We start from the raw sequence: 12,063 nt of genomic DNA, 5'->3' as shown, positions 1-12,063 counted from the left end.
TGCCACTTGTTCCCTCACTTCTTATCGACAGCTTTGACTTGTGCTGGCAGTTCCCTCCACGTGAAAATAATCAAACATCTCGCCTTACAGTCAGATTGGTGGAAATGCAGATGACAGTGAATGGTGGGAGGACTGTGACAGATGGGTGTAGGTGCAAGAAGAGAAGAAATACCCCAACCTAATAAGATAGGAAGAAAGCGAGTCAAGACCAGACAGTAAAAAACAATATATAACAAATCTCAACACTTTGATCTCTTCTGATTTTTTTATTTTATGATTTTTTCCATCACAAAGCCCAGAGGACTCTTTAAAAATCCAGTTAAGAGCTCTTAAGGCTTATTTATGAAAAATAATCTTGTACCCTTTATTTTTTGTCCTCTGTCCTCCTCCTCCTCTTTCTTTTTGCAACAGAGATGATTGCATTGTCCGATGTTGCCTCTGACTTGGGGTTCGGTCTGATAAATTACTCTGTCCATCACTGGAGGACGGGAGTAAAAGCGAGGCAGATAACCTGGTTGTCCATCATCCTTTGTCCAAGTGCAGAGAGGAGATTGGATATTGACCCGCGGTTGCCTTCTCCAAGCAGAGAGATATTTGAAGACTCTGTCGTGGAATGACACTATAGTCCCAATACTGAGTTTCTCCACATACACTTCTGACACTCTTTTCCAAGTGCATACTTTCCAACTTTAAACCCTTTTTCTGGTGATGCACAGCTCCAAAATGCAAAGTTTTGGATCACAACACCATTTAACGATTGTAGAAACTATTATTCTGTAGTTGAAGGTTAAATTTAAAGGTTTGTTGGCACTGTGAGTGGTAACACAGCCTTTGCATCTGATTGTAATGACACCTGATATCAGTGGAGCCCTGCTCTATGAAGTCTGACTGCTTTTTCTCTTACAGCTGTGAGAACAACTACAGCCAACCAAAGTCCTCACTTACAACCTGGCAGCTATTCAGACCTACATTCAGCTCTTCAAATCCATGCATGCCTGTTCCACATTATCCTACATTTACTCTTTTTGGGGAGGAAGCTGCCTCTTTGCACCATGCACCGTGCCTTGTTATTGTGCCTTTCACCCCCTACACCAATCTGTGTCTAATTCTTTTGTGTCTGTTCTTCACCTGTCCCGTCATTATAGACAGTCTCTGCACAGTGCCACCTGTCCGCGGCGAAAGTCCCTGCAGGGGCAAAGACGTCTGTATTTGGGGGAATATCCTGCACAGCTGAAGAGGAGGGGTTCCCGCTGGAGGCCGCACTCCCGCCGCACCACTGAGAAGGCTGGAAGGATGTGGTTGATCTCAGAGTCTACCACCTCACACTGCACCTCCAACCTGAGGGAAACAGAGGAGCAGAGGTCGGTATGCACCCTAAAATACCAGGTCACTGGGTTTATAGACAGGAAGAATGTCCTTTAAGGTTAACTCAGATAACACAAGTAATATAAGTTATTTTTATTTGACACAAGTAACAGGAGAGTGGAATTGGCATAACCTCAAAATAAATGTAGCAACTGGAAAAGAGAGAGATTTCATCACTTTCATCACACTACAGATGCCAATTTAAAAAGAGAACGACAAAATTTAGAGGAGAAGCGACAAGGAAGTTGGAAAGAACTGTGAGGCAGATATGAAAGTGTCAATGTGAGAAAGATAACTTGTGTCAGAGAACAGAACTGAGCTACGAGGAGGAGAAACAGAAACTGAGCGGCACTGTAAACCGAGACAGGCAGAAACCACAAAAGATACTCGGAGGATGAAACAAGAGCAAAGAAAAAGCTGAAAGCAGTCAGGAAGGAGATGTTTGGAGGAGAGACTCAAACACCAGCAGGCTTTCAGTCTCAGAGCTCCAGAAAGTTAAGTTTCTGGTGCAACTGCCTGAAGCTGGTACAGTAAACTAAATAAATACCTGGTGAGACTCACCTTGTGCTCAGTGTCAACTAAGATAAGAAAACGTATCTGTCCAGGCAGAGTAGGAACACAAGGTAGGTCTGTGTATTCTTTTTTGTGTGTAGATGAAGTATAACCACCAGGAATGTTTTAGATACATTTTTCTTTGAGGGGGATTTTCACTTTTGTGCTCAAAGACAAAAAAAAAATATCTGAAAAGGCTTGTTTGTCTCCAGCTCTGCTTTATATTCTATGCAGACATGTTTGATGGTGTTTGGACTACAGATGATATTCTTCAAGAGAAGCTCAGAGAGTGAGTACAGCAGCACAGAGAGAAAAGTTGTGAAAAGACGTCATCATTCTGTCTCGTCCCAGAAGTCGAAAGCCGACGACTGAGGATTGTTTCCGCATCAACATGTATTAACAAGTGGGATCCACTAGAAAAACACTATGCAAATGCTGTCCATTAATTGTTTAGTAGGACGTCCAGTCCTCATCGATATTGTGGCGTGTATCACGTAGCTCTCTGGTGTGAGCCGCTCAGCAATCAGTCATAGGAGCCATGAAGTTAGCAGAAAGAAATTGGCTTGAAATGCAACTTCAAAGTGTGTTTTAGGCTCTCCAATGAGCTACAATACAAGACAGGTGTTGTTGCACGTGTCACCCCAGTTGTTGTATCTACTTAATACAGGTGCACCTCAATATATTAGAATATCATAGAAAAGTTTATTTATGTCAGTAATTCAATTCAAAAAGTGGAAATAACACATTATATAGAGCCATTACACACAGAATGAAACATTTCATGTCTTAATTTATTTCATTTCTACTAATTATAATGATTATGGCTTACATTAAATTAATACCTAAATTCAATGTCTCAAATAAAATGAATGTTACAAAAGACAAATTTTATAAAGTATGTTTAATATGAAAATGTTGGCCTCTGAAAAGTATGTCCATCTATATGCACTCAATACTTGGTTGGGGCCATTTGTCTTCAACTACTGGAATTGGGCTTTTCCATGATATTCTAATTTATTGAGATGCACCTGTAATTAAAATGTTAATTATTCACTGTACAGCTACTAAACTATAACAAAAAAAATGGTTAAACTAAGATAAAAACTCTGTCCAGACTTAAAGTCAACCTAAATAAGATGAGGATGTGTAAATTAATATTTTTACATTTTGGGGAGAACTATCCCTTTACATATTGATTAATTAGTTGACAGAAATCCCTTTCATCAGTAGAAATGCTGTAGATGTGTTTCTTTGTATCCAAACCAGCAGCCAGTCAGGAGCAGAGAAGGGTTGTTGAGAGACACCAATTAAACTGTTAATTATTAACATTCCTAATCAACACATGATGTATTAAATGGTAAACGCAATCTTCTTGCCTCAGAAATAACTCTGTGAGGAAAATGAAGGAAGCTTATTGTTACTGAACTTTCCAATGAAGTTTGATTAACAGGCAGCAAGTATGCATCTCTCAGCCAGGTGTGCCCCTCCGTAACTCAGATGGACCTCAGGCTAACTTACCCATGCAGCGCCTCCTTGTTGTTGATGAAGCGAAAGTGAGCCGGCTCACAGATGAAACCATCGGAATGGCACGCCTCCACACAAGACTGGCCCTCTTGAGATACGAGCAGCCTGAGGGAGCTGAGAGGAGGCCAGGCAGGGGGAGCCGTCACATTGGACGCCCAGCCAAGAGCTGTGGAATTGGGCAGGGGCACAAACAAAGGTCCTGTAATCCTGCTGCCACCAGCAGACCCCTGTCTGGAGACGTTGGCTGGCATGAAGGCAGGCTCTGGGGCACAGAAGTCCTGGAGGTGAAAGATATGGTAACATTAGTTTTTCATATTATTGTGGTAGACAGTACAGCTACTAAACTATACAAACTATGTATTTTTTAAAAGATAAAGATAAAACTAAAATGCCCATAGTTCTAGTCAACCTAAACAAGATGAAGATGGGTAAAGGCATAAATATTTTTTTTTGTTTTACATCTTTGGTCACTGTCACTATAAATTTTGATTAATTAGTAGACAGAAATCCCTTTCAGCAGTAGAAATGCTGAAGTAGCATTTTTGTGTCCAAGCCAGCAGCCAGTGAGGAGCAGAGGAAGGTTGTTGAGAGACACCTCTGCAGTTTGTCTGACATCTAACGTGCCATTATTAAAAAAAACGTTCCTTCATTTTCGTCCTCCATCATCATCATGCCCACTCTTCCGCTCTCTCTCCTTATTCATGCCTCCTCATTAGTGTCAGGAGGCCTTCTGCTTTAGAGCCGGAGGGCAGATATGTGGTTTGTAATGAGAGTTAGCATGTAGATTAATCACAAGTCTACATATGTGGAGTACTGAGACACACACATACACACACAGAGATACACGATGTTCTGGGTGTTGAATGCACACTATAATGAAATATTGAGCAGAGTGGGGAGTTGGAGAGCTGCTGAACAGAGTGCATGAGAAAGGGAGGATCAGAGAGAGAGAGAGAGAGAGAGAGTCCGTGCATGTGTGTGTTTTGTTCATCGCTGTGTGTGTTGACGTGGGCTGAAACTCACCTGATGCTGTATGTAGGCATGCACTCTCTCCAGCATCCCCTCACAGGTGTACTCATAAGGCAGATATGGCTCAACCTGAGAATGACACACAGAAACACACCCCATTATTATTTCCAAAATTTGCACATTTAAAAAAAAACATTCTTTTTGTTGCCGTCACTTCATTGTTCACACTAATTGCAATAAACTGTCTTTTCTCCTTGTTCATTTCAGCAGATGAATGTTTCTATTGTCAGATTTCTGTGCAGCCTAATCACAGTGTGTCACTGCCTGGAAACTCATTAGGCTTTATTTGCATACCAATAGATCATCCCCTGCTGTGATGTGCTGGTTCTATAACTAAAGCACACTTTTGATTGCCCTAATTAGAGATGAGCTGGAAACACCATATAATATATGTTCCTTTGTGTCCTCACTAATACCATCATGGTCAATATATGCAAACAAACTGCAATTGCAGTACTCAGATTAATACAAATTTAAGTAGTTGATGTAAAAAACTGTTTCTATATTTTTGATATTCTCGTTGGAGATCAGCCACAATTTATAGAAATGTCAATTCAAGCTCCATAATTGGAGAAAAAGAAAGTGGAACAAAAGTGTGACAAACAGGAAGACATTTAAAAGCTAACAGGAGAGTTCGAAGTGGCTTGTCTTTATGCCCTAATGCAAAAGACCTGCCTTTGTAAATGATACACGACTCACTAAATTGCATTTCCAATCTGAAATCAAAGCAGTCTGATGTTCAACCATGTGTGAAATCAGACTTGGCCCATTTCAAGTGAAAATCACTGAGAAGCAAGTGTGCACGGATGATGCAATTTTAAAAAGTTATGCACACAGCAAATGTGATCAAAGCCTTATGTTAATCTACTTTGTAAGCCGGAGCAGGAAATAAACACGTGCATACGAGGGACGGACTCACAAGCTAAACAGAGTTCCTCATTTTCTTAATGTCACGTCTCTTTACTTAACCAGGCAAGGTGACTGAGAGCATGTTCTCATTTACAGGAGCAACCCTTAAGAGGAGTTTTTATATGTTTTAAACAATAGAGACAGCTGGCAAGTATAAGGAAGTGATGCATTAAAAAAAAACAAAGAAAAGCAGAAGTTTTCTCAAAAAATGTTTTAACTACCAAAGCTTTCACCTTTTATTAAAGGCCCCATATTGTAAACAGTGAGATTTCCATGTTTAATTATAAAGCTCAAGATCAAGGTGCTATATAAATACTGTGAAAGTATCAAAAAGCTCAATCCATGGTGAAATGTACACAGCGTGATTCAGAGACTGTTACTGTAAACCAGCTGTTTTGACTACTGTCAGTTTATGACGTCACAACTATACTACATATAGGTAGAAGGTGCCACCTACAGCCAATCCTTGGCTGCAATGAATGTGCAAAGATGGAGCAGGTCAGAGGGAAGGGCGGTGGAAGATTAAAGGACAGAGACAGTGACAGCAAGAAGGGAGGAAGGAAGGAAGGAAGATTAAAGGACAGAGACAGCATGACGGAATAGAGGAAGGAAGAAAGGGAGGAAGGAAGGAAGAAAGGGAGGAAGAAAGGAAGGAAGGAAGGAGGGAGGAAGGAAGGAAGGAAGGAAGGAAGGAAGGAAGGAAGGAAGGGAGGAAGGAAAGAAGATTAAAGGACAGAGACAGCATGACGGAATGGAGGAAGGAAGGGAGGGAGGAAGGGTGTGAGGGAGGAAGGAAGGGAGGGAGGGAGGAAGGAAGGAAGGAAGGAAGAATAAAGGACAGAGACAGTATGACGGAATAGAGGAAGGAAGGGAGGGAGGGAGGAAGAGAGGGAGGGAGGGAAGGAAGGAAGGAAGGAAGGAAGGAAGGAAGGAAAGAAAGAAAGAAAGAAAGAAAGAAAGAAAGAAAGAAAGAAAGGATTTATTGGAACATGAGGACTTGTCAGCCAGCCAGAGATTGCTTTGTCCTGCATGACTGAACATGAGGCTCTGTCATACGCACACAGACACACAGTGTGTGCATGTATGTGTGTGTGTGTGTGTCTTTAAGTCAGTGGCTGCAATGTGCGGGTAATACTTTGTGTGCTGATATACCTAATCTATGCAACGTCAGTATCTTTCAAATTGTGGTTATGCGTTTGTGTTTGGATAAATACACAGAGAAGAAAATTATCTGACTGTGTGTGTGTGTGTGCATTTGATGGGGCATGGTGCCTCCAGTGAAGGGTGAAGGGGTCCATCAGCCCTCTCTCAGCGGTCTGACAGTGCAGACGGAGAGTCGTCAGCCAGGACTGCTGAACTGTAGCTTGTCTGACAACACAGACAAGACGCAGCGATGAGAACACACACACACACACACACACACACACACACACACACACACACACACACACACACACACACACACACACACACAGTCACACAGCCATCACTACAGATATCACCTTTCCTCTAATCTCCATGCACTCTTATGGTAATCTGCTAAAGGCACAAACTATCTCGGAACATTTAATGGATCATGCAGGCAGCTGTCCTCCACATGATCCCTCAGTGCCATTCAAGCAGTTGGAATTGATGCTTTGTTGGAGCGTTAAGGAAGATTATTTTTGCAAAATACAATATGCAATTAACTACAGGAGATGGCTGAAATGGGAAGAAATAATGCAGAATCAAAGCTTCATGCCATTTGGCAGCAACATCATGATTTATTTAGTTGTAAACATCACAGAAAAGCTGCTGTCAATGTGTCTCAAATACGTTTTGTGTTTGTATAACACAAGGCACCATTTGTTTTTGTTGCAGTATCTAATTCAAAGTGTGAATGTCATGCAATTAATGCACCAATAATCTTAACTTTTTGTACCTCATTTTAAATATAAAAGGTTCAGGCTATGTGACTGGTTGGCACTCTAAAGTCTTCTATTTTAATGACAACAGAAAGCTTTCGAGACCATGTGGACATTTAGTCGATCTGGGCCTCAGTCTCCCCCTCAATCTTTCTGTTTCTCTGTCTGTATGTTCACCTCTCTCTCTCTATTCTTTTCCCATTTCTCCCCCCTTTGCCGGGCTTTCCAGAAAGATTTAATCTCCCTGGTTGACTCCTTAATTAACCTCTCTCCCACTCTTGGCAGTTCCGACCATCCTCATATTCTCTGTCAGCCCACATTTCCTGCGAGGAAAAGTTCAGCACTCTGCAATATCAGACTGCTACCTACATACTGGCGCATTGCTCCATGAGTGCCACTGTGCTGCTGTATTCAAATTTTAAAATGGTTTATTAAGCTCACAGAGGCAGCAAGAGGTCCAGTACTCTTTACTGCAACAACATCACAGCTTTCTAATGGCGAATGCAAACACAAAACATAAACATTGGAAAACAGAACAAGGACATCTGATAATCTAACCTCACTCACTAACAGAATAGAGCGATTCAATATCAAGACTCTGATGTCACAAATTTGAATTATTTTTTAAATTATAGTTCTTATCTTATTTCATGCCAAACAGATTCACATCAGGGAGCTGATAAGATCCAAGCTCGCCCCTCAGTATTCATATTCAAATCAACAAGGATGATTTAATAAGATATTAGAGCAGAACATCTCTTCACATTCATGATACAGATGACTGATTTGACTGAAGGAGAATGGATTGGTAGAAAAGGCTTTTCAGTTTCAATTTCATTGCCCGACAGCTTAGCTGCATCAAAAACAATTGAAAGTATTGGCATGCAATGGATGCACACGACTCATTTTCTGTCCTTATAGCACACAGTGTGTAGGAGTACCTTGGTCCTCATGATTTCCCTGATGGCAGAGTCGAACTCCAGGGAGTTGTTGTAGTCCACCGTCATGACGTGAGGTCTGCCGATGTACTGCTCTGCATACGGGTGCTGGGAGGACACCTACAGAAAACACATACATAGGACACAGAGTAAGAGTGCTATGTGTCTAATAAATATCTTAAAGGTTCATTGCAGGGAGTTAGATTCTCCTGCTTATTTGTTAAAGGGATAGTTTGGATTTATTGAAGTGGGGTTGTATGAGGTGCTTATCCATTGTCAGTGTATGACCTACAGTAGCTGGCAGTTGGCAGGGGATCCAACGCAGAAGCTAAGCAATGTACTGAGTAGCAAAATGTATTTTAGTCACATAAAAAACAAAACAAAACAAAGAAGCATTAGTTGAAGTGTACACTATACTTGAAATATTTTCAAAGCTTTACCTTTCTGTCGGAGCACTTTCTGAAGAAGCTGTTAGCTATATACTTTCTTCAAAGCCACCAGGCTACTTTGAAGAAAACAGTTACTTTACCTTTCAGAATACAGGAATTGCAGGTCTACCGCTGCCTTGATCAGTTTGTTTGTCTTATTGTTTGATTTTGGTGTTTTAAAGGGTTAGTTCAGACTCACTAAAGTCAGTAGCAGAAAGTAACTAAGTGATCAAAGCAGTGTTTGACCAACAACGTAAAATAACTGTTTTTATCAATGCAGTCTGGTGTGGCTTTGAAAAGAGAATCGATAATTGCTGCAGTCCCCACACGTTCAACTTAAACAAGGCTTTCTGACAGCAAGCAGTGAAAATATTCTAAATATAGAGTACGCTTGAATGGTTTGCTTCTCCAAACCTGGAGCTTGGGGGTGGGGGGGCTTTAGGATATGCTGAAAAAATAAAAAAATCCCCCATTGAACAAGACAATATTTAAATTCTGATGCCAAAATTGTGATTGACATCCCCTCAAAACCCTGGAAAGCCACTAATTAAGTATTTCCAACTTCCAATTTTAGGGAAAACCCTGTTTTATTAAAAAAACTACAACTCCCTAGACCTCTCTTCAGTACTTATGTCAACATCAGCACCATTGTTGTAGTTCTTCCGTTTTAGGGTTGTGAACACCTAATGGAATGGAGCCCGAGGCATTTACAGTGAAGCGCGATTCAATGAGATCGCAAAACACATCCGGTAGATTACGAAACAAAACAGCGGACAAACGTAGATCGTAACTCATAGATCGTAAGTCGTCACTTTGTCAACAGTAGTGTCTCCTGCTGCAACAGAAAAATATGTTGATCAGCAAATCAACCTCAGGCACAAGGCATGTAATGGGCAAAGGTTTGATCCGTTAAATACACCGAGGATCAGGGAGATTTCAAAATAAAACACAGCGGATCGTCTTTTTCTGGCGAGATCTTAGCCACAAAGTGATTATGTACATTCACCGAGTTAATATTTAGAAAATAAAACATATATTTCTTGCTAGAAATGTAATCAAAATTCATTTTTATGCAGAAACAAAGTCAAAATATTGATTTTTTTTCACTAAAAATGATAGAACTGTCCGCCATGTTTTTTGTTCTGACCGCCGGAATAATGAAAGTCACGTGACTTGGACACGAACAAATAGGAAAAAATATCAATGGGATAGCTATGGGATTTGACTGTCATTAACCTGCATTGTAGCGAAATCCGTGTCAGTTTCATGGAAATTTGAGTGATTCCGTGGCTATTTCACGGATTTCTGTGAGACCATGTTGCTTCTGTAGGTAATACACTGACTATGGATAGGTCCCTCATAAAACCTCCCTGCTGTCCCTTTAACCTTTACTTACAGTAATGAGGATGCTGTCATTAATGATGTAGTCTTTTATTTTGGGGATTTGACTGTATTAACCATTTTACATATTTAGTAATAAAAACATTTTATGTTTGTCTAATTTAATACATTTAGAGCAGAGCTAGCAGGAACATTTTGAAGATGTTCTTCTCAGGGCTGAACTGGTCCAGCAAATGTACTGCAAGAATTTAAAAAAGTTGTGTGGACAATCATTATTAACAACATAAATCATGTTGTACCAGGAACGCCATGTTCCAGCCTCCTATCAAGTGCTAACACGTGCTGTCTGCAACTTCAGTTGGTGCCAGTTCTTTTAAAAGATCTACTGATGAATAAGGTTACTTGGCACTTGACTAGAAGTGAAAACCGCAGTGGCCAAATTATTCTCATCAGTGACTAATGGTGTGAGAGTTATGAACATAATGAGCTTACCTCTCTAGAAGTGGGCTTGCCTCTGAAAAACTCATGATTGAGCGAGCTGTGAGGCGGCTGGAACTTGGGCTGCAGGAAGATGCAGCCATTGGCTATTGCTTCCAGAGGGGCGGGGCCTTCATATGGGAAACCAAAGCCAATGAAGAGCTAAAAAAAACGATCAGGAATGTTATTATACAATTATGGTAATCAGCTCCGATATGTTTATAGATTAACATTGTGATGTGTTATGCGTGTATACCAAAATCAGTTACTTGAAAAATGTGAATGTGCAGTTAAAGACAAAATTGAAGCTGCAGAATAGCACCAGCAGAGAGAATTCAGCGGATCAAGTTTGTACTGTATGTAGGTTATCTTGCCTTGGCCTTGCGCAGCAGTTGCTGCAGCTCATGCTGGGGCAGCAGGCCATGGTTCTTCACGAAGGCTGGGACCTCCGGAGGTCTCTGGGTCTCATAGTACACTGTGCCGTGGACCTCCATGTACCTGTGGAGAATCTGCAGGAAACCTTCCTTACCCTGCTGGGAGAGGACGGAAAAAAGATGGGTTGGTGAGATTGAGGGCGAAAGGTGAAGAGAGGAGGGTGTATGGAAAAGGTGTTTGTTGAAAAAAAGAACAGGGGAGAAGGGAATATGATTAAAGAAACTGTGTTCAAGTAAAGTGTGCTGTGTTTGCTTCGTCGCTGATCTTTGTGTGAGCTGTCAGCTGTCAGTGTGCCGAGCTGTCAGACTGTTTGTGCAGTGCAATGTATCCATGTTTGTCTTCAAATTTAAGACTGCATACGTGATGAATATATTTTAAAATTTTAACACTAGCATTTTCAGGTCATCCTCTTAAAGATGTCTCCGCTCAATTAGACTCGACACCTCGCAGTTTATCAGATATCAGACATTTGTGCGAAATGTTGTCATAATTAGCATTGTTATGAATTTTTGAATTACGGCCCAAAACTGTTTTTGTGAGCTCACAATGACCTTTTGCCACCAAAATCTAATCTAATTCATCCTCAGCTGAAGTGGTTGCTTGTGCCAAATTTAAAGAAATAACCTTGTGGCCTTTAAGAGCCTTTGCATTCATGGGAATGGGACCTTTTTTAACGTATTGTACACACTTATGGATGTATAAAATGCAAAAGGAAACAGCAAAACACTTAGAGACTTCATGTTCCTTCCTCTTCACTTGGAAAACAACTGCTCAGTCTCAGCAGGATACATTTCTATTCTCTCACTTCATGTTCTTCATCGTAGCTTTTATTGTATTTCAATATACCGAAACTCATAATTCAGTTGTTCTGTTTTACTGTTTTCAGTTCTCTTCTGTGAAAAGGGCTCAGAAAGCGTAATCATAGAAAGTTAAAAAAAGAACAAGTTCTCCATCAGGAACGGCAGAAGAGGTCGTGTGTCAGTACCACAAATTATGGCACGTAAGCACGTATCGCGAGCGGCGCGTTCTAAAAATAGCACACATGTACAGCCCGCAGTTGTAAATAAAGGCTGCAGTTTCTGTGGATTTATGTTGTGAAACCACTGACCTTAGGTTTAGGACAAAAAACGTCTGGTAAGGCGTTATAAAAGACAGTTTAAA

General features: G+C 40.8%; 1 protein-coding gene across 1 annotated transcript in view; it reads right to left on the bottom strand.

The window, feature by feature from the left end:
• Positions 1-295: 295 nt before the first annotated feature.
• Positions 296-12,063, bottom strand: part of LOC131976848 (alpha-1,6-mannosylglycoprotein 6-beta-N-acetylglucosaminyltransferase B-like) — a 133,877-nt gene continuing 122,109 nt past the window's right edge. The window contains exons 13-18 of the mRNA XM_059340036.1: positions 10,842-10,997; positions 10,483-10,629; positions 8,225-8,341; positions 4,465-4,539; positions 3,436-3,719; positions 296-1,338 (exon numbers count right to left, since the gene is read on the bottom strand). Coding sequence (XP_059196019.1) covers positions 1,140-1,338; positions 3,436-3,719; positions 4,465-4,539; positions 8,225-8,341; positions 10,483-10,629; positions 10,842-10,997 — 978 coding nt within the window. The 3' untranslated portion in view covers positions 296-1,139. The remainder of the gene's footprint in view (positions 1,339-3,435; positions 3,720-4,464; positions 4,540-8,224; positions 8,342-10,482; positions 10,630-10,841; positions 10,998-12,063) is intronic.

The sequence above is a fragment of the Centropristis striata genome, chromosome 1 (genome assembly GCF_030273125.1).
Source record: "Centropristis striata isolate RG_2023a ecotype Rhode Island chromosome 1, C.striata_1.0, whole genome shotgun sequence".
Classification (NCBI taxonomy): Eukaryota; Metazoa; Chordata; class Actinopteri; order Perciformes; family Serranidae; genus Centropristis; species Centropristis striata.
The sequence above is the reverse complement of the archived record's forward strand: the minus strand, read 5'-3'. Positions and strand labels throughout refer to the sequence as shown.